This window comes from Pipistrellus kuhlii, unplaced genomic scaffold (assembly GCF_014108245.1).
Source record: "Pipistrellus kuhlii isolate mPipKuh1 unplaced genomic scaffold, mPipKuh1.p scaffold_m20_p_6, whole genome shotgun sequence".
Lineage (NCBI taxonomy): Eukaryota > Metazoa > Chordata > Mammalia > Chiroptera > Vespertilionidae > Pipistrellus > Pipistrellus kuhlii.
In genome coordinates this window covers 56,524,014-56,551,319 of record NW_023425562.1, presented here as the reverse complement: position 1 = coordinate 56,551,319, position 27,306 = coordinate 56,524,014, and the positions used below count along the sequence as shown (strand labels likewise).

At 51.3% G+C, this 27,306-nt stretch overlaps 1 protein-coding gene across 2 annotated transcripts; it reads left to right on the top strand.

Annotated features, from left to right (window-relative positions):
• The first annotated feature begins 1,159 nt into the window (after window positions 1-1,159).
• Window positions 1,160-12,368, top strand: PDYN (prodynorphin). 2 transcript variants are annotated; one of them, XM_036419658.2, is made up of 4 exons: window positions 1,160-1,547; window positions 2,779-2,836; window positions 8,719-8,863; window positions 10,200-12,368. In XM_036419658.2, exons 3-4 carry the CDS (start codon window positions 8,735-8,737, stop codon window positions 10,827-10,829), a joined length of 759 nt encoding a protein of 252 aa, XP_036275551.1. In that variant the 5' UTR covers window positions 1,160-1,547; window positions 2,779-2,836; window positions 8,719-8,734; the 3' UTR covers window positions 10,830-12,368. The 2 variants fall into 2 exon arrangements, with proteins under 2 accessions (XP_036275551.1, XP_036275550.1); XM_036419657.2 differs by having other exon boundaries at window positions 1,162-1,547; window positions 8,716-8,863.
• Window positions 12,369-27,306: the final 14,938 nt, after the last annotated feature.

The window sequence follows — 27,306 nt, the reverse complement described above, 5'->3', positions numbered from 1 at the left end:
GCTTGACGACTGCATGTCTTTAGGCAAGATCCTCAGCCATTGAGGCTCTTTTCCCTCATCCTCAAGGTGTGGATAGCAGTCACCCCCTGGCCAGGTCGGGAGGATTAAACCCGACTGCTTCGGCTTCGCTGCCTGGTGCAGATAAGTGCCCACAAAATGGGCAGCCCCTGGCAGACTTCTGAAACAGTCGTGCCTCCCACCAGAAAGTGTCTGCTGTAGCCCGAGGAGAGACTCCCATGCTCTCTTCCAATGCGGAGACCCTGCCGTCTGGAGGGTGTTTGTCGCCATGACGAGCGCAGCCTGCAAGCTGCTGCTGGCCCCGGCGAGGGGACTCAAGGCGGGTAGGCCCCCCGCCCGGCACGTGTGTGCAGAGACATCGCAGCCCATGTTTTAAGGGGGGTTTCACGGCACTCGCTTTGTGTTGCCGCCAGAGAAAAGTCAACTGCAGCTCCTGGCTGTGGGAAGGGCTGTCCTCCTGCCAGGGCTGCTGGTGCCTGGCACCGGCTCAGGCTTGTTTCAGCATCGACTGTCGCTTGCAGACAAATGTGTGCGCAAACACATCCCGGCACACGCGTGCACCTGCCATACACGGAGTTGCCACCGCACACACCACACAGGTGCCGCAAGCCCTGCCGGCCCCCGAGGCCACTTCCCCTTCTCTTCCTGTGTCCCCGGACCCTCTGCCTCTGTCTCAACGGGCGTGTCTGTCTGTGAGGGTTCCGAGTCTCGCTTCTTCCCTGGTTTCCTTCCCTCTCTTCCTTGGATTCTGTGTCTCCCTGTCTCTTTGGAAATCCTCATCGCTGACCCTCTGGGCACTCGTGGTGTCTGTTTCTTATTCTCTCTGAATCTTTCTGTTTTGTTCTCTGTTTGTCTGACTCTGTCTGTCTCCATCTGCCTCTGTATCCATCTGACACTCTCTCCATCTGTCTCTCTCTTTCTCTCACTCTCCTTCACCCCCTCCCACGAGCACCCCCAAAACCACATGTCCATCTGACTATGTGTCTGTCTGTCTCTCTCTCCCTTCCGGCGGCTCTGTCTTTCTCTGACTCTTTCTGCCTCTGTCCTCGCCTACCTCTCTCTTCCCCCCTCCCCCCCCCTCCCCCGTGAAACTCTCTTGGAAACGCATCAAAGAATGAAGTGGCCGGATTTCAAGTGACAAACAGCACTCCACCCGGAATCCACCCCTCCCGTCGCACTGCTGCCTCCTCCACATCCCCGTCACGAAGCCTATTGTGTGGGGCCCAGGGAGTTCAAGTTGAAGGGCCCTGGGCTCCGCGCCTCTGACTGCTCAGCGCTACCTCCCCATTGGCTCTGAGCAGCTTGCGCTCGGCAAGGGCTGAGCCACAGGGGGAGGCTCTCATCCATAAAAGGGGGGTGAGGCACCAGCACTGCCACTCGAAGGGGCTTTGGTGGTGCTCGCAGCCGCCTCTTTGGCACCTCCTTCCAAGCCACAGTCCGGGTGGCCCTTGGATCTTGGACCGAACACTTGCTGCCACCTGCTCCCTGCCGGGGCAGAAGCTGCCCAGGACCAAGAAGAGAGAGCCCAGGTAAGGCCCAGCAGGGTGCTGGAATCTCTTTGGGTTCTGCTGTGCGGGTCCTCGGAACCTGGTGGTGGTGGGCGCTCCGGCTGGGGGATCTGGGGTTTGCATCCAATTACCGAGAAGACACAGTTGCAGTTCGGAGACTAGTTTACCAAAGACAAATCAGGGGGAGATAGACCGCTCTTGGGAATGTCCCTCTCCCCTCAGCCCCGGCTGATACAGATGGGTTTCTCTCTCCAGGAGGACCACCCTCCGTGTTAGCTCCAGGGTCTCCTTGGTCCTAGTCCACCCCCAGCAGTTCCCATGGGAGCGTGGGGCCGGCCCCCGGGTGGACAGAGGGAGCGCGTTAGCTAATCAGGGTGGTTTCAAAGGTCAGCGGTTCGCACCGGACGTGGAGAACAAGGGCTCAGGGACGCTAATGAGGCCCCAGGCTCTGGCATTTACCGCGAGTCATGTACATCAACGCACAACAGGTTCGTCCTTCTTAGATCCAGTTTAATTGCTGACAGAGCGCGTGCCTCAGTGGCTCTCTGGGACCTGATTCCACCCAGAAATGAAGTGTGGGGCCGCCTTGTTGGGGGGCAAGAGAGGGACGCCAGCCTCCAGCAGGCAGAGCCTCAGAGGGCTGCGCGTGTCCCTTTCACTTTGAAAGGACTTGTTGCTTTCATGTAAATTGCAGCCCCAGGAGTCTAGTCAGGCGGGAAAGAGCCCTTGGCTTCCTGGTCAAGATATCCACCCTCAAGGGAAGTGTTATGGAGCCTTAAAGTTTGACTGTAGCAAAACAGCCACTGAGTTTGGGGCTGGGGGGCACGGAAGGATGGGGGCTTGGGGGGTGGCACGGGAGCCTGCTCAGGACTCTGAGGCTGGATTCTGAGACCCGCTACTTTTTCCGGGGCATCTTTCATGCGGGATCTTTACAAACATGCCTTTCCGAAGCCCCTGAGCTTGGAAGGGGAACGAGCTCTTTCCGTTACTGGGTCTGATTTCAGTTCCCCTCCCACAGATCGAAGCCTTCCTTTCCATCTTTCTCAGGAGGGCTGGTAAAATAGACAAGGCTTGTCTTTCTCATTTGACAGGCATTCCAGCCCAGATCCGTGCCGTTTCAGAATGTGAATGCTTTTATCTTCCTTTCCTCCCTCCTGCTCCCCACTCCACCTACACCCCCCCACCCCCGCCTCACTATTGAACCTGCCAACCCAGTCCCCCCATCTTCTTGCCTTTTGTTCTGTTTTTGCAGGTCATTTATCTCCAGGCTTTGAGATCTGCGAGGGGAGCGGTTGCAGCAGCCTGAGCAGGTGAGTCGCCCTGCCTGGAGAGGTTTGCTCTGGTGGAAGGAATCTCACCGCTTTGCCCCAGGTGAGCTAGCGGTGTGAGGGGTGGCAGGTAAGTCCTGTGATCTGCCGGCTGGCGGAGGCTGGGAGCGAATGTCCCAGTGGTTCCCGGGGAACCCAGCACATTTCACAGGAGCAGGCAAACAGACCAGTCCTGGGGCTGTGGGAGAAATGTGCAATTTCCTTAAAACACAGAGAAAGGGATTAGTCTTGAGGTAACTCCATATAGCGTATAGCATCTACATGTCTGCCTCACAACACCCGAGACAGTGCTGGGTTCAGATCCGTTCACTCATTTGCTGTGTGATTTGGGGATAGTAGCTGCCCCTTTCTGAGCGTTAATTCTTCCCCCATTCGCCTCCTGGGGCTGTTGTGAGACCTATGTTGTTAGGCTATGCCTGGCATTTACTAGGTACTCAATGAATGCTGGTTGGACTGCTCAGGTTTTCCCTGTTCCCAGTGGCAGTGTTGGACCCCATCTCCTCCCTCCCCCGCCATCTGCTCTAATCTTCCGTCACCTCACTCATTAGGTTGTGTGTAATATCCACAAAGAAGCACCTAAAGCCTATTTTTTCTGTTTGTGGGGCAGCGGGCACGGCTCTCTCCTCCCCGCCCCCTTCTCTCCACACAACAGGAGACTTTATTTCTTCATTGGATCGATCTTCCCCGACTCTCCGGCCCACTGCCAACCTCCTCGGGTCATTCTCACACAATTGTTGTATTTATTAGATGTCTTCCATCAGTCTGAGCGGGATCAATAGCTGGTGGTTTGATTTCAATGCGTGTCTGAGCAAGTGTGTCCAGCCAGCTGATTTCTCTCATCATTTTCGCTCATCTCGGCCCATAAATGATGGGTAATCTCACCGGGTTTGACAAAGGTCTGAAACGATTTCGCGAAGACAGAGCTGGCCATCGTGGTGGGCGGTAAACCTCACTGGAGACACCCAGGTTAGCCAGAATCAGGCCCCGGGGATGGAGAGGGGTCCCTGCTCCTCTCAGGTGGACCCCATTAACTCCTCCCCCTCTGGGTGCAGATGATGCTGTTGGCTTGGCAGGAGGAGGGGAAATGGCCCAGGAGACACATCTCTTGGCGTGGGGGCTTCTCTCTGAGCCCATCCAGCCCTCCTGCTGGCCAGCTAGGTTGGCTGCAGGCTGCAGGCTTATTTGCCAGGGGCAACTTGTCTGCCATCACTTGGCTCCTTGACCTATTCCTGGACAGTTCCGTTTAACCTGACAAGGGTTTATGGAACAGGCGTTATGCAGTTGGGTCTTCAGTGCACTGGCAGAGGAGAAAACTGATGTTTGTGATTCACATAGTAGGTCAGCCTCCTGAGTCAAGGTCCCCTTCCTTTTCTTCCTCTTCTCTCATTTTGTTCCCTTCCCTCCTCTTTTTGCCCTTCTCCCCTTCCTTCTCCTGTACCTTCTTCGTCTCATTCCCATTCATTCTCCATCTCTGTTTCTCATATCTACTTCCTTTCCCCATGTTGTTTATCACCTCACATTTTTATTTTCTTTATTACTGTTGACAGTAGTACAGACATCCCCATCCCAGGCCCTGCCTGACTCAGGTCTTCACCACTCTGTTGTCTGTCCTGGGTTACCCATATATGCATATAAGTTATTTGGTTAACCTCTTCCCGGCTCCCCACCCGCCCTCCCCTGAGATCTGTCAGCCTGTCCCATCTCACTCTGGTTCTCTAGATGTCATTTCTCTCTGTCCAATCAAAGGGTGGGCATTCCATGTGAGTCCTTGTGAAATACGTTCTTGTAGAAGTGCAGTTAACAGTCCCACAGTGACCATCACAGGCAAGGCTCTTTTGCTCTGGTTCCTGGACCAGTAGCCCGAGAGATTGGCCAAACTTCGGTGTGGGTCCTCTTCCTATGCTCTGTGTTTTAATTCCTGCAGAACTAAGTAATGGGGTCACTTTCCATTCAGATCCGAGCTCCCCATCCCCCATTAGATGATCATCCATTCTTTGTTAATGACGCTGAAGGCCTAACAAAAGTACTGTCTCTAGTTTTGGGGTGTCCCTTTGCCAGCCCACTAGAGACCCACAAAGATGAACTTTATGTATTTTTTCTTTTTTAAGAGAAAAGATTGATTTTTTTTTTTTTTTTTTTTTTTAAAGAGTGAAAGAGGAGGGGGAGAGATAGAGAGAATTGGTTGCCTCCTGCTTGTGCCCGGATTCGAACCTGTAACCCAAGTGTGTGCCCTTGACTGGGAATCAAACCCATGACTTTTCAGAGCACAGGCCAATGCTCTAACTACTGAGCATGCTTGCCAGGGTGAACTTTATATATCTCTGAGTGAAATAAAACTCCTGAAATAGCCTCACCTTCAGGAATATGATAGTTTGGTGGTGTGTGTGGGGGTGTGTGTGTGGAGGGGGTTGATGGACATTCAGTGCATACCTACACCTCAGGGATGGTGTGGGGAGCAGAGTCATAGACTGACTGTCAGGCAGTTTCTGCTCTGCTTTGCCTTTTGGCCTTGACCCAGCCATTTCACTTTTCTGAGTCTCTGTTTCCCCATCTAGAGAATGGGACTCACAGTGCCCAGGCTAATGGCTTCTCCCGAGGGTTAACATGCAATCATTGAACCAAAACAGACAGCAATGACCCTGGCCCCATGACTGTGCCTTTAACAGTGACATTCAGCTCTACCCTGCCCATGGTGCTCGGGACCTTGGAGGCACTTTGTCACTTGGTTCTCACTCTTCCTCCTGGAACCTGAGACTGTAATCATGGTCCCTGTGGCAGGCGGGCTCCGGGGGGGGGAGGCGGGCGCACCGAGCAGCAGCGCAGGGCTCACAGGCTGCTGTGATGCCTGCTGCAGAGGGTCATTGAGAGGACGCCATTCCCTCCCTGCGAGTCACGCCCGGTGTGGGAGGCCCCAGCTCCGGCTCCATTTCCCCACTGATTCGTGATGTGACCTTAAACAAGTGATTTCATTTCTACCTTTTCCCATTTCCTCTCCTATCAAATAGGGATAATCATATGCGATAAAGTGCTTGGGGAGATAATTGCAATGTTAAATCAAGCCATTATTATTCCACGCTGGCTTTTTAAACAAAAAAGCTCGCTATTCCTCCAAGCCCTCTGAATACAATATAGAAATATCATCAAGAGGAGGTAATAGGGCAAGCAGTGTTTTCCCTTCCAAGGAACGCTGAGCCCTCAGGGTGAAAGGGCTTGCTCCGGTCTGAGTGGCTCAGTTGGTTGGAGGGTCGACCTGTGCACAAAAGGATCCTGGTTTTGATTTCCCTTCAGAGCACATGCCCAGATTGCGGGTTCCATTCCCGGTCAGGCTCATGGAAATCGATCGATGTAGAATGGGGAGAATATTAGTCCCAGCTGATTGGGTTGTTATAAAGACCACTTACATTAAGATGCGTAGGGGACTCGGTGTGCCCTGATCAGTGTCAGCCCTTCTCAGCAGGAAAGCCCTTAGAGGCAATGCTCTGGGGCCAGGCGGAGACTGCTATGGACCCCTGAGGGAGAAGCAGGAGGTCGGGAGGGGTGGAATGAGGGGGCTGGGCAGTAACCCTGGTTACCAAGGTGAGCTCCAGGAGCCAGCCCGCCTGGGTACACATCCCAGGTTGGCCACCTACGAGCGAGCATTTGACTCTCAGCAGGCGTCTTAACTCAGTTTCCTCCTCTGTAAAGCAGCAGGACAGCAGTGCTCACAGCATGCGGTTTCTGTGAGCATAAACGAGCTCATCCTCAGAATTGCTCAGAGCTTCCAAAGTGCTCAACAACCATTAGACCAGCTAGAATGATTGCTGTCAACTCTAAAGCTAACGGATGAAAGACAGGGATGCTGACACTGGTCTTGCTCGGGACAACAAGGAGTGTTCAAATCAGACCTCCTACTGCAGCCACCTCGCTGTGTGGGGAGCCTCCGGCCAGGAGGCAGAGGGCAGGGCAGGCTTCCTTCCGCAGCTGGTTAATTCGCTGCTCAGCTTGTAACAGCCCAGCCCAGCCCCGCCGTCTCTGGAATCAAAGAAAACATGAGCTGCCTGCTCTGTGTCTGCATAGAAGAGGCACCACTCACCCACCTGGAACCCAAGTCCTGTCAGCAGCTGGTAGAGTGAGTGTGAGAGAAACTCGAGGGCAGGCGAGGACGAACGTGGGAGGGATACAGGTCACCGCCCTCCCTTCTCTTCTCTGAGCCGCCCGCACCAGGGCAGCCTCTTGCCCAGCCAGAGAGGCAGACGGACCTGTGTCCTCACCTTTAGTTGCTCTGCAACCTCAGGGGGCTCACCACGCCCCTCTGAGCTCCAGGCTTCTGGTTTATAAAGTGGGGATAGCGATGCCCATCTCAGAGTTGGCGAGTGGATTGAGAACAATATACAAGTCGAAGACCTGTGCGTGGGGCCCTCTGGGCCTCAGGGAGGGTTCGGCTGTCAATGAGTCAGCTCTTCTAGAAACTGGGATCATTAAGGGCACACTGGTGATGAGTCAAACAGGATGACTGTGCATCCCAGCTTCCATTCGCGGGAGGGATGGGCAATTCATCGCACTGGAAGTGCCCCCTCACTGGGAGGGATAGATGAGACGAGGAATTTAGGGGTGTCGCTCAAGGCCTGAAGCACAGTAGGGGCTTCATAAATACTGGCTGGGACCACTTTCAGGCTGGCTTTGATGGGGGAACCGACTGTGGGTTCTGAGGAGGGAGAGCTGCTCTGTGCTGCAGCGTGCGGCTCTGAGGCACCCAGTGGAATCTTTCCAATCCCTGAACACATGAGCAAATGGGGCCCTTGGAAGAGGGAAGGAGGACAGCCATTCCTGGCAGTGGCATTAGAAGATTTGGGCTACAAGGACCAGGCAGGGAGGGGCATGGAGCCCTGCCCCGGGTGGGTATCTTGGGGAAACTTCCCATTGCCAGTTGGGGGAACTGCCTTGTGACCCCATTTGAATAGCTTTGGGTCTTGATATTTGGTTTATGAAAGAAACAACTTTTAACAGACTATTTCCAGGCAGAAGGAACAGGATGTGCAAAGGCCCAGAGGTGGGACAGGGCCTGATAGAGTCATATGGTAACTCAGTAGCTGGATGTGGCTGGAACCCAGAGCTGAAGTGTTGGGGTGTAGGAGTGGGATTGAGGCTGTCCCTGACATTAGGAGAAGGGCCATGCGTGGCCTGCCCCAGGAGGTCTGATCAAGAATGGATATGGCTGAGCAGGGTGAGCAGGAGGGATCAGAGAAGGAACCGGAGGCAGGGAGGCCAGCGGGGAGGGGAAGGTGAAGGTGGCCAGGGTGAGTAGAAGTGCTGGGGTGGAGAAGGCAAATTCCAGAGACCTTACCCAGCAGAAAGGCCTGGCCTGGGGGCGGCCTGAGCAGTGGAGGACAGGTAGGTGAGGGAAGCCTCAGGAACTCAGGAAAGCAGATGGCCCAATGTCTTCTGTCTTGGGATGTAGTCAAAATGGGGTTTGAAGGATGACTAACTCGGGTCAGGTCCTGGCTTATGCACTGCCCAGTGGTGTGGGCAATCACCCCCCCACACACACACCACACACACTCCCTGTGCCTCAACTTCCCCATCTGTCCAACGGCACAGCCTAACCACCCTCAGAGCGGCTGTGCCGATTAAATGTGAGCTGTGTAGTAAACTCCTGGCACATAGCAGAGGCACTCACTGCACGTTTATCACCTCCCTTGATCTTTGGCCTGGGGCCCCCACTGTGCCTCTCTGGGCCTCTGTCTTGCCTTCTGTAGAGGGGGAATGAGAATGCCTGCCTTGTAGCCTGCCAGTATGAACTGGCGAGTTAACTGTGGGCTCAGGATACACCCCGCAGGATAGGCGATCACAGATCTCATCGTCTGCTCTTTCTCCCCTCCCAGGAGGAAGAACCAAGACAGGATGGAGTGGCAGGGGCTGGTGCTGGCTGCTTGCCTCCTCGTGCTCCCCTCAGCCTCAGAGAACTGCCTGTCCCGCTGCTCACTGTGTGCTGTGAAGACCCAGGATGGGCCCAAACCCATCGACCCCCTGGTAGGTTTCAGGCTAGGCTCCTGGGTGCCGGGCTGTGGAAGGTCCCATCAGTGTACAGAACCCAGAGTGGGAAGAAGGCAGGCCTGGGCAGCGGTGCGCCTGTCCTGTAGATTCGTCCCATCTGTGCAGGGCATGCCCTGCTCTGTGGTCAGCCTGGGGGCCTGGGACTGCTGCTTGCTAGCTCCCATTCCCTTTCCTGACCTCAGCAGTTCGGGCTGACTCAGGTCTGAGGCTGACTCAGGTTTCCAGGGAGCCTGATGCCTGGCAACCAGGAGTGTGGTTCATGAGGTGTGCTGAGGGGCTCCTCCAATTCTAGTCGCTCCCGTGGAAGGAGCTCTTTCTGCCTCCCCTAAATATTAAAATACCAGGATCTGGTCAATGGGATCCAAGTCTTGACCCTGCTCTTGGGTCTTAGCAAATCCCTTGACCCAACCGTACTGGCTTTGCCTTGAGTCAAGCTTCCCCACGTTCTGCTCCAGTGACAGAAGTCTGGAGTAGAGGTACCGAGGGTGTGGTGGACAAAATGCAGGTTTGGTTCTGCTACTTCCTAGTTCCATGACCTTGGAACCTTCTCTCTGAACCTTAGCTTCCTCATCTGCAAAAGGGGAATGATTCCATTACATGATGATGATGATGATGATGATGATGATGATGATAATGATGATGATGCAAAGTTTTAAATTTACAATTCTAGCCATTCTTTATGGAGATGAGCACAGCTCGCCAGGTGCAGCCCTTATATGATCCCAGCAGGTTAAGCATGAGGACTTGTGACATCAGACTGCCTGGGTCCCAGTTCCAGAGTTGTCCAGTATTGTCATCATCATGTTATCCTCCTCCTCATCATCATCATGTTTGAATTCTCCCAACACTCCTATGAAGTAGATACTGTTGTCCCCCAGATTTGATGAATCCTCAAGCGTCCCCTCATGTGTTCTTTTCGCCATTTTGCATGGCTCTTGTCCTGCTCTTTAAAGTGCCTGCAGCTCCCACACACCTAGGAAAGGACCCACTGCTCTCTCTGGAGTCAGAAGTGGAAGAGACAGGTGAGCTCAGCAGGGCACTTTGGGAAGATCTTACTTCTGGTGTTGGCATTGCCCCCTGGAGCCACAGGGGAACAGCTTTGGGAAGGCTGTTCCATTTGTCCACATCTGTTTCCTCATCTCCTACATAGGCACAGAGTCACTTACCTTTATGCACCGTTGGAAGCATCAAAGTGGACAGCAGGGGCTTAGCCATCACAGCTTAGGTTGATTTCTCAGACACTGGGTAGGGGGGTACCACACATGCTTTGACAGTTTGGTGGAGGTGACATGACTTTTGGGGTCTTTTCCAGATTTGCTCCCTGGAATGCCAGGCTGTCCTCCTACCCACTGAGGAGTGGGAGAGGTGCCAGGCCATCCTGTCCCTTCTCACTGCCTTGCCCCCGGGGCTCAACAGTGAGGAAGACTCAGAGAGCAAGGCAGCATTGGAGGAGGTGTACAGTGAGCTGGCCAAGCGCGGGGGGCCCTTCCTGAAAGAGCTGCAGGAAAGCGGGTTCGCACTCGGCTCTCCGGCACAGGACGATGCTCTGAGCAGGAGCCTGGCCGAGAGGCTCGGGGGTCTCCCTGGCAGGATGGAGGAGGAACCGGAGCCGGAGCTGATGGGGGACGCTCAGCTGAATGATGACACCCTGGAAGCTGGAGCCCTGGATGCCGGCGAGGAGGACCCCAGGGAGCAGGTCAAACGCTACGGGGGCTTCTTGCGCAAATACCCCAAGCGGAGCTCGGAGGGGGCCGGGGAGGGGGATGGGGTGGGTCACGAGGACTTATACAAGCGCTACGGTGGCTTCCTGCGGCGCATCCGCCCCAAGCTCAAGTGGGACAACCAGAAGCGTTATGGGGGATTTCTCCGGCGCCAGTTCAAGGTGGTGACCCGGTCTGAGGAGGCCCCTGGCGCCTACCCGGGAGAGCTCTCTGATGCTTAAACACCTCCCCACTGTGGAGGTGAGTGGGGAGCTTCCCCCAGAGAGGAGTGCTCTCCCTCTTCCTCCTCCGTCCCCCCACCCCGTCCCCACCCTCGGTGCAGCATTCTCCACAAAGCATTTTACCCAGCCTGCCTCTCTCCTGCCTGGAGCGCAGTGTCTGTCCGGGCCAGCCAGGGGGAAGGAGGGCGGCTCCCCTCTTCAGGAGGCTTGCGCTTGGCTCAACCCCAGACTTCTAAAACCACCACGGTTCCTGTCCGCCCCTCCTCCACCCCATTCATTGGACTCCCCAGGTCCAGAAGCCCAGGCTGGCGCCTTCATGCCTCTAGATCTGTTGTCTCCAAACGTTGCTGGCCACATGCCCCTCTCAGAAGAATCAGGAGCGCCCCCTTCCCATGCAGATGTTCTCATTTATTGTAAAGCACAGCAAAGATGGAAACAAACAAATGGGTATCCTCCTGTTTTATTCCCAAACCTTACAGGACCTCCCGTGCACCCCACTTTGAAGACTGTGTTTTAGGTAAAATGCTCAGACCCTGCCTTTTATGGGAGCCGGAGTTCCTACGCTAGAGGGCTCAGGTTCTAGCGGGTTCAATGTCCAGCCAGTGTGGTGGGACTCTGAGTTCTCCTTGCTGAGAAACACACATCTGGAAGAACTGAACTCGGGGACATTAGTCCACGTTGGTACCATGGACAGCGCCCCACTTCTCCCAGGAGAAGGGAGGGACAGCCCCTTCCTGAGATGGTGGCAGAGAGCAGTTCTCCCTCTGAATGCTGAAATGATGGTCCAGGAGGGAGCCAGGCAAACCCATTTGTTCTGTGCAACCAACTCAGAATGTGGACCAGCTCCCTCAGCCCTCATTAAACTAATTAGACTGACGGGCATCACACTTCCATCCCGGGAGGAGCTGACGCTGAGTCGAGTTGATGAGGTTAAGCACAGCCATGTTCTTGAGCAGCTGAGGCTGCCGCCAAGCGTTTAGGCCATCTGGCCAGACATATGCAGCGGGCACTGAGCAGGGGGGTCCAGGAGCAGCAGTGAGGGAGCGAGGAGGCCCCCCGCCACCCCCAGGATGGTGCTTTCCTCTTAGTGTCAAAGGGAAGCCAGAGCGAGGAAGGAGATGATTAAGTGCTTAATGCCAAACGAGTTCCCTTGGTTCACACCACCCAGAATCAGAGGCAGGGATCTCCCGATGATGCCTCGACTTCAACCAGAGTGTTTTCTCTCTCTCTGTCTGTCTCTCCTGCTCACTCATCCCCAGGCACTATGGTTTGGTTTGTGGGCCCAGGAGGCTGAGCTGTGTAGGAGAGGGGATGGACTTGAGTTTGGTTAATGTGTCTAAGATCCTACTGAGCACACTGCTTCCTGCACAACCCCCAGCTCTCTCACTATGTTCTGATACGTATTGATTGTCTTAGGATTGTTTTGTGTGCTTTTTAAAAATCCCATTTATGCAATTTTCTTGGAGTTTGCTTGATCCTTAGTGGGCCTGCATTATTTCCCACTCCCTAAGTACAATAAATAAATTAAATTGCTGATGACTTGGGGGCTGTGCGTATGTTTGCCTCAAGTCCCTGGAGAGTGAAAATACCATTTGCAGAAAAGAGTGCTGGGAAATGAAAAATACACACACACACACACACACACACACACACACACAGTTTTATGTTAGAAAACTAAATGTAAGTTAATAGAAAGAGCACAAATGTGAGTGTGCCATAGCACTAAGTCTGAGATCTGTGTGGCCTTAGGTTTCAGTTGGCCTCTCTGCACCTTCATTGGCTCTGATGGGGTCATATTTCCAATTCTGAGCTAATGCCAATCGTTGTGGCTAGATTTAGTATGATGCCAGGATCTGTCAGTACTGAACTGCATGGGTCATTAGAACCAGGGATGGATTCAACCCACCTCAAAGTACCTGCACTAGGAGTAGAAAAGGGGGTGGTTCTCAAGAGGAAGACTGGAGCATGGTTCCCTGCAGGAGAATGAATGAATGCCAGACCATCCAACTGTAGCGGCCACCCGCTAGTGAGTGAAGGTGGCTGGGTGGAGAGTAGGGCGAGCTGGAGAGTGTATGCATGGGAATATGGGCCCAGAGTAGCCAGCTCTGATTTCTCAGAGACTGCAGAAGTCTGGCTTTGCTTTTTTTTTTTTTTTTTTTCCCCCAATATAGGCAAGTAATTAAAAAAATATATTTTATTGAGTTTTTACAGAGAGGAAGAGAGAGGGATAGAAAGCTAGAAACATTGATCAGCTGCCTCTTGCACATCCCCTACTGGAGATGTGCCAGGAACCAAGGTACATGCCCTTGGCAGGAATCGAACCTGGGACCTTTCAGTCCGCACGTTGATGCTCTATCCACTGGGCCAAACCGGTTTTGGCAGCAAGTAATTTTTTTAAGTAATGAGCAGGACAAACAGCATGTTTGGGATGAGACACATCACTCTCACTACTCATTTGTGACCTTTTTTAAAAAACAAACAAACAAACAAAATAAACAAGAGACACTCCTTTTGTCTTTTATATTTAATTTCCCTATATGGGATGGATTCCAGAAAGCTACTGTTCTAGAATTCATCTTCTGGATGCATTTCACTTGGTCAAGGAGGCATGCCCATCTAAGGTGGACAGAGCATGGCTAGGGGTCACAGAGAGCATGGCTAGGGACCCCTTCCATGGGGACGCTGGGCAAGCCACTGCTCTCATGGAGCCTCAGCTTCTAATCTGTCCAATGGGGAGAAAACACTGGGTTCTCCGGACAGCGCTGAGGACTCGGCGATACCAGGCCTGTGATCCACTGGCATTCAAGAGGTGTATGGCACAAGCTGCTGCCCCGCTTCAAATGTCACCTGAGTGCTGTTGAAAGGACAAAAAAATCTCCAGGTGATAAGAAAAGGCTGAAATTAAACATTTTTTATTGACTATAACGTATGCGCTATCAAATACACTTAATCGTAAGCACATGGCTCAATGGGTTCTTATATACGTTTTTGCCCCCGTGGCCATGCCCAGTCACAATATCAAACATCGGCAGCACCCCAGAAGGTAGATTATTATTATTATTATTATTTTTATGAGCCGTTTGTGGAGATGGAGAGCAAGCCAGAGGGAAAAACTGGAATAAAAACCATCACAGGCCTCGCAGAGTACCGATTCTTTGTCCATGTCTCCAAGGCCACTGTGTGGCGATCGTCAAGCAGGCATTGGTTAAGGGATGTCAACGTCCCGGCAACCTTAAAAAAGCCTGTTACTTCTAAGCACGCGGTTTCCACGACAACGCCCGTCCACCCCTGCCGGAGAGGAAAGTCTCGTCATAATGATCATGACGCTCATAATAATGCCCTCGGATCCGCATCACCCCTCTCCCACCCCCGCCTCCAAGCCCTTCGCACATACCCGCCAGCGCAGACCACAGGGCTTGTCTGTTAATTAACGGCCCCAAAGCGGAGACAATGAAAAGCCCCACAACAGCGTCAGGAACAATGGGGACCTAATAGATGTCATCTCAGCATTCTTAATTCATGCCTCCTCTCCTTGTAGCTGTGGAGATTTATCACAAAGGTTTGTAATTACTCTTCTAATATGCAAATGTGCCCATAAGTTGTCCTCCCGCCCTGTCTGGCTTGTCTCTGTCTAACTCAGTCCAAGCCCCATTATTCTTGTCCCCAGGGCTCCCCTCATCCTTAATCTCCTTTGACATGAAGCTGGGCAGTCTGAAAATGCCCACTGGTCTCACCCGTAAACCACCTCCCTCCCCCGCACACTTCCCTGCCCCCATCACCGGCTTGGCTCCTAAGGGACCTGCCCTGGTGCTGGGAGTGCTTTCCTATCACAGGTCCGATCCCTGTGACGTTCAGACTTGGAGAAGGAGCACTAGACAGAGAGTCCGGGGGCCTGGGGACCTGAGTGTGGTCTTGTGTCTGCTGTGGGAGGTGGACGTTGAGTCCTTCAGGACTCGGTTTTCGGTAAAATGGTGCAGACAGTATCAAAAGGCCTTTGTCCTGGCACATGGCACCTGCTCAGTATCAGGTACTGAATCAATACGTGAAGAAACAAGCGACCCTCAGTTTCCTCATCTGGAAATGGGCTGATGTCGTCCACCCTGGCGGGTAGTGGGGGGTCATGTGAGATGACACAGGGCCCAAAGCTGTTGCTTAATCAGTGCTCATGCCCTCCACTCACATTCATCCAAGCACTTTTCAGAATAACTCACCTCGTTTTTTGTGTAACGAGACTGTGTTTAACGAACACCAAAATGCAGGTGAGGGCAGGAGGGCTCAGAGGAAGGGCCGAGGTGATCTGGATGGTGGGTAAGTGTTGACTCCACCTCTAAGGCTCTTCCCCTTCACAGCTTTTCAACAGTCCTGGGGGCACAACAAGGCAGGGGGACAGCAGAGCCGATGGCTGCCCCCATTCTACAGCTGGGGAAACTGAGTTCTGAACAGATTCACTGTTTGCCCAACGCCGAACAGCGTTGGTCCTTTCTCCAGCCCCACTGTGGTCTGGCTCAGAGGAGAGCTGAGTAGGTAGATGGAGGAATGCCAGGATTCTTGTTCTGGCATTAAGAAGGGTTCAGCAATCTGGAGAGAGGCTGTAACTTAAGAAGACTCCAGAGATGAAAGATAATTTTGAAAGGCATTGGGGGTTCAGAGAAGCTTGGCTAAAGAAACTAAGTTTTCCTTGTCTCAGGATCCCTTGCTTTTTATTAATACAAATTGTCCTAAGGCAAGGTGGAGATATACACTTCAAAGGATAGGGTTTTGAACAGAAGCATTGCCAGATTGGGGAATTGCCTTCAGCAGTTGAGGTGTTTGGCCAGTAGGAGGCAATAACATATAGATTAAGATGCCCTGAGCTGTCTGGCAGCAAACAGTCAATTTATGTATCCTTTTCAGGTTTGGGGAAATGCCCTCAGCCATTCCAGCCAGCGATAACATATGTGACTCAGCCCTTGTTGAGCCCCCAAGTTCCATCAATCTTTTGATGAAACCCTTGCAGGAACTGGTTTCCAGCAGACGGAGGACTAACATCCACAGGAAGAGCAAGCACAGTGTGCAGATGGGCAGGTGTGGTTTGTAGGGACCCTCAGAGGTTGGCTGGAGGGCAGTCACCTTGGCACCTGCAGTGCAGGCTGCTGCAGCAGAACCACTTAGGTGCCTGCTTCTCCCCTCTTCCCTCCCAGGTGCCCAGGCCCTCAGCACCAGCTGAAGGAGGTCATGGGCAGGAGGGCTGCTCCCTGCAGTGCTCCCTGGCTGATCTGCCATGCACGAGTCCGGGGCAGAGGCAGCCAGGCAGGGCGGATGGGGAGAAGGGGCCGCACTAGAAAATCACCGACCACAGGGCTGTGACAGGGAGGCAGGGGAGGACATGTGCCATGCAGAGAGGCTCATGGGGAAGGTGCCGTGTGGGCACGGAGCTGGGAGGGTGCAGACGTGGCACATGGACTTGTGGGCCCTATGAAGCGGAGGTGGGAAACACTGCATGAGACAAGCACGACACACTGAGGAGTCTGGATGGGATCAAGGGAAGCAGGTCTCTGTGGCAACACGGAGAAGGAATGGGGCCGCCGGAGAGACTGCGGAGAGCTAGACGGCCTGGCTGGCGAGGAGGAGGGCTGGAGGAGGCTCCGTGGGTCCAGGCTTCTCCGCAGGCCCCTGGGAGTGGGGCTGGCTGGTTTGGGGTGAGAAGGCCCACTCTGGGAGGCCTCTGCAGCATGAGTGCACAGCGAGGCCCAGCAGAAGCCTCGGGCTTGTGGGCCCAGGCCTGTCAGTGGGCACCGGGGCCCTGGGAGCCCCGGCCTCCATGGGGGTTGGAAGTTCTCAGTGAGAGGAAGTCCTCAGAGCAGAAGGGCTGGTTGTTGAAAGTGTCTCAGTGGGGTTCAGGTCCATTAGAGAGCCGGGCGCCCCCTCCACCTGTTGTGTACTCTGCATTGGGGGGTGGGGGGGGGGCAGGGGATTCAGCAGTGGGTGGTTAAGTAGAGCCCTACTTCCCAGGGCTCACTCCTGGGAGGGGTGACTGTAACTGAACAAATGGCCCGTGTTTCAGGTGGTCGAGTGCCGTGAAGGAAAATAAAAGGGGGTGGGGCATGAGTGATGGCAGGTGGGAGCTGCCAGTCACAGAGGTCATGAAGGGGGGAGAGATGTGTAGGAGGTGAGGGCACTGTGGGTGCCTACATGGAGGCGCAGCATTCCAGGCAGGGGAGCAGCAAGTGCAAGAGCCCAGAGGAGGGCTCAGGTTGTGTAAGGGAGAGTAAGGATGCTGAGGGGATGAGTGGGGACAGAAGGTAGGGAACAGGTCACAGAGGCAGCCGGGGACCGGACCACACAGACCCTCCCGGACTCAGCACTGCCCTGGTTTCCACTGTTACCCATGGGGTGAGTAGGGCCCCCTTCACTCTCAACGTGCCCTGGTTTGGACACTGAGCCATATTGTTGCCTAACGTATGGACCATGGAAAGGCTTGACTTTTGCTCTGGGTGGGAAGGCAGCACCGGAGGGTGGTAAGGATGGGAGAGACATGATCTGACGTGGATTTGAGTGGGCCAGGCTGGCTGTGGTGTGGGGGGCAGGCTGCAGGGAGCACAAGGGCAAACGGCACTCACCAAAGATGCAGCCATCAGGACGACGGCCCTAGGCACAATGTGCTCCCCTCAACAGGCGGCCGAGGGCTCCAGGCCGCGGTCAGGCAGAGGCTGGCCCTCAGGACGCCGCCCACAGTGCTGCTGAGCTGCCCCTGGATCTGTCTGCAGCACCCTCTCCTGCCCCCACCACACGGAAGCCTTGACAAATGCAGCTTTGGTGGTGGGAGCTTGGAGCTTTTGGGGAGAAAAGTACCTGGATTGGGGACTTGCTTTCCATAAAAGATGCACCATGGGAAAGTGTATAAATGAAATTTTTGCAAATCAAATTGTATTTAAAAGCACTGGGGAATATTGCTATTCAATTACCTTATTGATTTTACGGATTGCGACAGTGTCTCTTGCCCATTAAGGAAGATTTGAAATCTCGGAAAAACATCCAGCAGGCTCATGTGAAATGAACCAACAGTTAGGGGATCCAAACATCCTCAAGGACTTACCATTCAGCAGGGAAAACCTCATAGAACAAATCACTGTGAAAAATGAAGGAGGAGTTCCTCTGAGGAGGGGTGTACAGCTAAGGGAGTTTAGGTGTGGAGACAGGAGCCTGGCCTGGTGGAGTGCTGGGGAGGCTTCCAGATGTGACTGGAAGCTGAGAGCTGGAGGAGCAGGAATTAGCTGGGCATGATTGTGGGGCCGGGAGCGGGGTGGGGAGGCGGGTCCAAGGACCAGCATGGGCAGAGGTCAGAGGTGGAAGGAATACTGTGTGCATAAGAGTCTAGAGGAAAGCCAGGGTGGCTGGGCAGGAACATGGAGAGGAAGTTTGATCTCACAAGACCTGTAAGCCATGTTGTGATTGGGAGAGGGAGCTTTAGTTCAAGAATAAGGGAAGTAAGTGGAGGATTTCAAGCAAAGAAGTGACATGATCAGGTGTGCTGAGCCAGAGTTTTCTAGAACAGGGAGAGGCATAATAATAAAATTATTATTATAATAAAAGGGTAATATGCAAATCGACTGAACCTCAGAATGACCAGTTGCTATAATGTGCACTGACCACCAGGGGCAGATGCTCAACACAGGAGCTGCCTCCTGGTGGTGAGCGCCACTCAACCACAAGCAGGGCTGATGGCTGGCGAGTGCAGCAGCTTGCCTCCACGGCAGCACTAAGGATGTCTGACTGACATCCCCCAAGGGTTCCCGGACTATGAAAGGGCACAGGCCTGGCTGAAGGACCGCCCCTCCCCCCAAGTGCACAAATCTTGTGCACTGGGCCTCTAGTTTATATATAAACCTTCAACAAACCAAACAAATATTTGATTCCTTCTCTTAGAGATGGCTGTGATGAATATTTCAGCATTGCTCCTCCCGGGGCAGTTCCCTCCTTGTCTGAACACTGGATTGCATGCTTCCCTCACGTGACACTCTGTGTCTTAAGCACTTTTCACTCATTCTTTATAGATGTCATTTATAAATCTACATAATCATCATAGCTCGCAAATTGAATATACCAACACTTACTCAAGCATTTCCTGACGGGTAGAGACAGAACATCCTCGTTTGCCTGGAATATTGCCACGTTTGTGCCTTAGCGCTGATGTCATGATTGATAGCCCCTCTCTCACTTTTTAGAGTCCTGGATGAAAAATTGTCAAGTCACCCTTCCCACGGGGCACACATGTGAGTGGCTTACATTGATGCGGATATTACTGTTCCTGCTGTTGTAAGTGACCCCGTGATGAATATATTTCAGCCCCTCGGCCTGAATAAACCATAGAGGCTCACCAGTCCCTGCTGAGGGGGCCCGCAGAATTCCCCTTGTGGAGTTCGTCAAACTTCAGACGTCCATGTGCCGTCTGCTGCAGCTGCACATGCCCGACACTCTCCTGTCCGAACATTATTTTAAATTCAACTTACTTTAAAAAACTTCTTAGAACCTTCTGAGAATGAGTCGATTACAGAAGGAAACTTCATGTTCCTACCGTGAGGGGAAAGGCAGTAGTATATCCTATTGATAAAAGCTGCATAACAATACGACGAGGGACCAGCTCTGGGCTGGATCCTGCTGGATGCCGGAGAAAGGAAGTGATGGAGCATAGCAGGGATGTTAAGACTCCAGCATCCAAGGGGGCTTTTCTCTGTAATGGAATCAGGTTTCAAAGAGCCTTTCTCCCTCCGGGGCTCCTGGGACAGGCTCAGCCCAGCGTCATCACTGGGGACTAAGGTGGGGGCTAACGTGGCTTCAGATCGTGGCTTTGCACATGGGAGTAAGTTCAGAATTCATCCCAAGGGATTTTCATATAATGAATACTGCTCTGTGCTGAGCCCAGAGCTGCCAACTGACTCACACGGAGTCACTCACTCATTCATCATTCATTCATTCATTCATTCGTTCATTTTGGGGACTCACAGACTAGCTTCCTGTTCTCCTGGAGTTCACGGTCATGAAACAGTGATAAATAAAACCCTATTTCAGCTTTATGTAAATTAAATGCTGTGAAAGCTTTAATTTGAAAAAAATAATAGACTAGTTTTTAATTTTAGGTTTACAGAGTTCCATGTACCCCCTCACCTTCCCCAGTACATCCAGTTCCCCCTGCTACTCAAGATCCTGCATTGGTTAGAGTGCAGCCAGCACTGATGCATTATTATGTGGGTTCACTCTTCGTGCTGTATATTCTATGGGTTTTTACAAATGTATAAGGACATGTATTCATCATTACAGTATCATATAGAATAATAGCTTCACTCATTAAAAGTCCCCTTTACTCCATCTATTCACCCTCCCCGCTTCCCTCCCCTAACCTTTGACACCCACTGATCTACTGTCTCCATCGTTAAGCCGTTCCCAGAATGTTAAATAATTGGAGTCATACGGTGTGTAGCCTTTTCAGATTGGCTTCTTTCACTTGGTAATATGCATTTACGTTTCCTCCATGCCTTTGCATGGCTTGATAGCTCATTTCTCCTTAGCACTAAATAATATCCCATTACCTGGCTGTCCCTCAATTTATGTATCCATTCACCTCACGGAGGACAAAGTCTTGGCTATTGTGACTAAGGCTGCAGTAAACATCTGTGCAGGTCTCTGTGTGGGTGAGAATTTCCAACCAAGAGCTTTCCTGTATATTAAAGTTATAATTTCATCCTCAGTGAAAGTTCTTTTTATTCCTTGTGATGGGCAGGATAAGATGAGACAGTTTGGCTATTTTGACAACTCCCTCAGGGAAGGTGACTTTCTAAGGCTGGGGCCCTGGGCGAGCTGAGTGAGAGCATCCCAACAGAGGGAGGGCCTTCGGGGCAAGGGCCCTGAGGGGGGAGACGCGGGCATGGGAGTGGCAGGGGCCGGTGTGGCTGGGTGAGTGGAGAAGGAGGAGAGCGACGCAGGCCCCAGGACACGTGAGCACAGGAGACTTCAGTGCCAGGGCTCTGGGACGTCGTTTGGGGCCTTAAGGCAGGGAGCTGGGGCTGAGAACCACCCGGTATTGCCGACATCATCTCGGGGATCTCCCAGCAGCCTCATGAGGTGGGACTACTGTCTCCACTGGCAGGTCGGAAACCAGGCTTGGAGCAGGAGAAAGCGCATGGTCTGTGTCTAACTCAACTTCAGGGGTGTTGCTGCACTGAGCATGGCGAGGGAGATGTGGAATCCAAAGGAAGCCTCCTATTATCTATCTGAGTGGCAGTGTGGGCAGACGGCAAGGGTAAGAAACAGCTTCAGAATTCAATTATGCGGTAAGGAGATTAGCAAAGGAGGTCGGCTTTGACCCCAGGGCAGTGGGTGGGCAAGGCTGGGAGTGTGTGTGTGGAGGGGGAGTGGGGGGGTGGGGGGGAGGTGGAGGGGTGGGGGGGTGGGGGGGGTTATAGTTTCAGATCAGAAAGAAGAATTAGGTAATGGGTATAGCCAGAATCTAATTGCTATGAGACCAACCTTGTTAGAGGAAATGGAGTCCCTTGTTGTCATGGCAACCGATTTTAAAAGGGCTCAGATGGTCAACAGCACAAGAGAGAATCACCCTGGACACTGAGCTCTCGCTTCCCAGTGAGCATCCCTGGTCCACAGGTGCATCAGGATTCGGTTCACCCAAAACCCACAATGATGATGGCTTAAACCAGATCAGTTTCACTCTCCTGAAAAAGTCAGCGGTGGCCGGCCTAGGGCTGTGTCTTATTCAGCCTTTGCTGCATAAACAAACTGCCCTAAAACATAGCGGCTGAAAACAGTGCCGGTTTATTTCTTCTTATTCTGTGCGATGGGGGAGCGGGGCCTCCCCTGTGGATTTCCCCCAAGCTGCCGCCGTCGGCCGGAGGGTTGTCTGGCCTGGGACGTCCCGTGTGGCATCATTCTCGGGCCTGGCAACTGGTGCTCCTGGCTGGGACCGAATCTCGTGCTAGGCTACAAGGGCCTCCTCCCGTGGGGTCTCAGCTCAGGCTCCAAGAGGACAAAATTGTGGAAGCTGGTTGGCCCCAATGGCCTCGCCTCAGAAATCTCCAATGCCAGAGTCCGTCGCATATGACTGACCAAAGCAAGTTGCAGGACCCGTCCAGACTCAGGGGAGGGATTCAGACTTCATCTCTTGAGAGGAAGAGGGCAGAGTCACTTTGCCAAGAGGCACTGGGGTGCAAGAGATCGTTTCAGCAACCAATCACAGGCTGAAATAGATGCTTTGTTTCATGAAATCACCAGGATCTCAGGACCTTCCTGGCTCACCATGCCACAATCTCTAGAGGGGCGCCCTTCCTCTTGGGTTCAAGAGAGTATCTAACGCCGACCATCACACCCAGGGTCCAGATGGCAACAAAAGCAGGCGTTGGGGAGAGGACACACACACACATACACATACAAACACACACACATACACACACAAACACACACACACACACACACACACACACACACTGTGTTTCCAGACAGGTTCCTGGATGTTGCCACAGAATATTTCCGCTTATATGGAAGCATTCATCTTGTGTAAAAACTGCTGTTTGAAATTTTAACCCTGCTATTTGGCTTCTCTGAATGCTTGCTTGCTTAAATAATAAGGAAAATAAGACTATTCCCACTTCAGAGAGGCCATTAAACCTTCCCCGGACGAAGTTATCAGTGCTGGCACCAGGCCAGGCCTTTGGTTGAGGTCTCAAGGCCCCACCACATAGGGGCTCTTTAAGAACTTGCAAAAGGGGCCGGAAACATCCCATATCTGGGAGACAAAGAAGGTAAAATTCTTCCATGTTGGGGCCCAGAATTTGAGAGACATTTTCCTCTGGACTTGAGAGTAATAAAGTGTGACTCCAAACTCTCCGAGCATTGCTTGATTTATTCCGGTAACAATTTATTTCTGTAACAATATCTCAAGGACAGATCTTAGTCACATCACCATACTTAGCTGCAAGGGAGGCTGGGAAATATTACTGTCTTTACTCCAGGTGGCCAAATGCTGACTTGGAATCTGAGGTCCTCGTTCTAAGAAGGAAGGGGAGCATGGGGCCCAGTGGTTTCTGTCAAAATATGAAACCTTTGCCCCTGAGATGGTACAATGTACTGAAGGAAATCACTGCAATCCAGTAAGGACATAGAAATGTCCCCTGGTTAGGCACACGACAGTAACTCTGAAAAGGTTTAGAAGTCAAGCCCATATAATTGTGTATTTGGTATTTAAAGTATTTATCACATTGAAGAGACTTTTTTTTTTTTTGGCATATTAGAGTATGAACAAATTGGCCTTGTGACTCCAATTTAAAATATGTGATTGATTTTAGGCCTGTGAGCCTTCTGTCAGGAAGCATACGGACCTTCTTATACTAAATTCCTAAATGATACCAGAATGTATAAGAGATCTTGAGACCCGCTGTATGTGCAACTTTTCAAATTACATTTTCCAAAGCGGTTTAAGTACTTTGGAAAGTTTTGCTTGTCGGGTCAGGCAGTGGACGTGTTTAAGAATGGAAATGGAATGTGTTAAATTAGTAAGTCCTGCGTAAAATGTTGGAGATAATTTAATTAACCAAGTTTGTAAATGGGATGGATCGTTTGACTGTGTGAGTGGATTGGCCATTAATCAAAAGCCCCTTAGAAGTGACTCTATAGAAATTAGAAGAATGATTTGTGAACTGAACTTGCAGGCTTAGTAACGACGAGGCTATTTTAAAAAGCAACCGTAATACACTGAATACTAATTAAATAAAAAGCACTACGAGAATTTTTTTCTGTATACAAAAAATTTCCCTGACACTGACATTCCCAAGCTCACTCAAGAGTTAAGTTGGGCCCTAGCTGGTTTGCTCAGTGGATAGAGTGTTGGTTTGCTGACTGAGGGGTCCGGGGTTCGATTCCTGTCAAGGGCATATGCCCAGGTTGTGGGCTTTGATCCCCAGTAGGGGGCATGCAGGAGGCAATTAATCAGTGATTGTCATCATTGATGTTTCTATTTCTCTCTCCCTCTTTCCTTCCTCTCTGAAATCAATAAAAATATATAAAACATGGCAGCATCTTCATTTAAAAAAAACACAACAAAACATGTTAAGTTGGGATTTTGGGGGGTAACCCCAAAGTCCTTGCTTGTGCCTTGGCCATACAGCGATGCCAGCTTTGTGGAGTGGGGGAGAGGGGGTTGGCAGGACATGATACTTGCCTGGATGGGTTGGGACAAGAGAAAAGGCATGGAGAACCAACTGTCTGCAGGTTGTGCACAGGTGTGTGTGCTCAGCGAGCCCACATAGCCACAGGAACCGCTGGGAAGATCCCCACTGCCACCTCCCATCATCTCAACCTCCCAGGGCCACACACTGGGGACTTCCCTTGGAGAAAGAAAGAGGTCCTGGGAGATACTCGTGAAAGAGTCAGGGCTGACACTGAGGCCCGCAGAGAAGTTCAGGAAGAGGAGGCGTCTCCCTGAACCCCCCCTGCTCTCTGCCTAGGAAGGGTCACGTCCAGGACATGATGATAATCTGGAACATTCGTCACTGACTTTGCAGCGAGGGTTATGGAGCCTCACCCAGACCCCTGCTGCTCTGAATCTAGGTGCTCATCGCCACCGCCTCTTCCCCATGTACCCTCCCTCGCGCCAGGCCCGAGGATGCAAAATACCAGGCTTCACCCCATGTGGGTGCCATTCACACTCCAAGGCTCACCTGGGATCAGGCTGAGGCTAGTCCACAGCTGAGACCACTTTCTTGCTTAGCAGCATGGCCACCAGTCAAACTCATCTGAGGGTCAAGTTTCCTCAGCTTCCTCCCATACTGGGTAACCATCACCAAAGGCCTGCCAATTACTCCCCGCCCCCTACTCCGCAAGGCTGACATCACTGCATGGCCAAGGCACTAGCAAGGACTTTGTGGGATGAAGGGCTTGAGTTATGGAAAGCCATGACACATAGTAGGCCCTCAAGTTAGTTCCCATTGCCTCCCCACAGCCCCAGTCTCTTCTGTGCTAATCCAGGGAAGTCTCCAAAAGCATCTTGCTCCTCGGCAGTGACCTTGCTCCAGCTTTCAGGGCTGCACCTGGTCTTCATGGAGATCTTCAGAGGGCAGGAGCCCCTTGGTCCAACTCTTCTGGGTAGGTCTGCATCCACAGGAGGTGGCAGCAACGGGGCAGGTGGCTGGTAGTTACCTGTGTCTGATCTGGGAGCTCCCCCTCGTGGCGAGACCAAGCAATACATGTTGAGGGAGGTTTTTCCACCATCCAGGTAGTCTTGTGGTTCAAATGTTAGGAGACAAAAGGAAAATAAGGATTTAAGGCAGGAGCTCAGGCACCCATTTAATACAAATGAGAAATTGTTAGCATTACAATGGGAAGTCTTCTCGGTACTTTCTATGAAAGCAGGCCAATCCTCAGTGCTGTCTTTTCTCTTTGGCTGCAAATGATTAAGCAATTTCCCCACCACAAAGAAAAGGAAATAAGCTTGCCTTAGCTCTCATCTACACAGGTGGAGAGGGAGCTTGGGCAATTGGCTTTCAGAAATTTAAGCCTCACTAGAAAACAAAGTATGTTTCTTTCTCCACCCATTCAAAATTCAAAATACAGATGAAAGCAGGCCCAATTTATTTTGTCACCTGGCCTTGCCAGAAGCTCTGGGAGAAGTTTTAAATAATAATGGCAATGATAAAAACAATAATAATAAACTATAAATGCTGAAGGCTCTCAACTAAGATTGAAATGCCTTAGTGGAAGAGCATTTCATGAGTACAGAGCAGAATCCCTGGGTGGGATTCAGTTGCTTAGATGTATAAATGCCAACTGTACTTCAAGGAGAGCAGAGACATAGTAGGACTTTGTAATATTAAAAAATATATATCCAGAAGGTATTTCAAATAGTACAAAGAGAGTGGGTGAACTAGAGTGAGCTAACATTTGTTGAGTACCTATTATAGCCACATAGTTCTTATTGCATCTTTACAAGAGCTTTGGCAAATAAAGAGGGTCATCCCATTTTATAGATGGGGAAACAGAGCAGGGAAAAGTTAAACTCAAAGTGACATCATGGAAAGGTAAAAGGCTGGGATTTGAATCCAAGTCTCTTAATGTCAGCTCAGATGTTTGCCAAGCACTGAGTCAACTGGTCTACCAACATTCATTTGGTTATTCATTTATTCAACAGATGTTTATTGAGTACCTACTGTTAGAAATAAGGCGAGCCCCCCAAGTCAAGGGTCCTGGTAGCACACAAAATACATTTGGGAACCAGGCAGCAAGGCAAACATCTTTACTTCTACATAGAACAATGCACACACATGGTCTGAAAGCAGGTGCACACCAAGCAGGTAGGCTAGCTCAGGTTTATAATCCCTTACACACGTGACCTGTCCTTTGCACTTGATTGGAGCTCAGGTGCACAGTCTTTTGTGATTGGCTAATTCAAGGGAGGGGTTGGCCTTCGCTATTTCAAGATGGTGGCCCACAGGGGAACTGCAAGCCATGCGGTCAACATGGTGGCTGCCAAGTCATGCAGTCCAAAATGGCAGCTAACTAAACTGTTGTTTGACAGAAAAGATGACTTGTTTATTCTCACACTACTATGCACCAGATAAACATAGCTATGATTGCTTGAGTGGTCCAGATTACCCATGGCATTCTCTCATTCACTTATCTATTTGTTCTTAATTTTGTTCATGCAAGGAGTTTACCTACTTATTCATTCAATCTCCCAGTTACTTATATTCTCATTTATTCACTCATCCACTCATTCACTTATGACTATTTATTTATTTGCTCATTATTTGTTCTTCGTCTTAATTCAATCATTCACTAATTTATTCATCTCTTCAATAATCCATACACTCACTTATTTGCACATCTTTTTATCCATCCATCCTTTCATCCATTAATTCCTTCATCCATTTCTCCATCAATCCATCCCTCAGTTCATCCATGCCTTCAGCCACCTATCCATCTTTTCAGGCCTCATGTTGACCCTGAAAATAAAGAATGAATAAAACCCAATTCCAACCTCAAAGGCACTTATATCCTTAAATGGTAGTAAATAAGAAGAAAGGCTATCATTTTGTTGTGATTAAAACTATGTCAAGGGGTTGGTGGAATACAGAAGGATTCTAAATAATCTGGAAGGCCCAGCCAATGTAGTGCAGTGGTTGAGCATCAACCCAGGAATCAAGAGGTCATTGATTCTATTCCTGGTCAGGTCACATGCAGGAGTCAGCCAATCAATGATGGTCCTTTCTCATTGATGTTTCTATTGCCCTACCCCTGTCCCTTCCCCTCTCTCTCTAAAAATCAATAAAAATATATTTTAAAACAAAATAAATTAATAAATCATCTAGGAAATGAGAAATTTTGGAGGAAATGAAGGCCATGCCCTAAACTTTAGGGCCTAAAGGAAGAATTAGCCAGTTGGAGCGTGATGAAGGCAGTAGGAATTTCAGGCAGAGGGAATAATATGTACAGTAAGTCT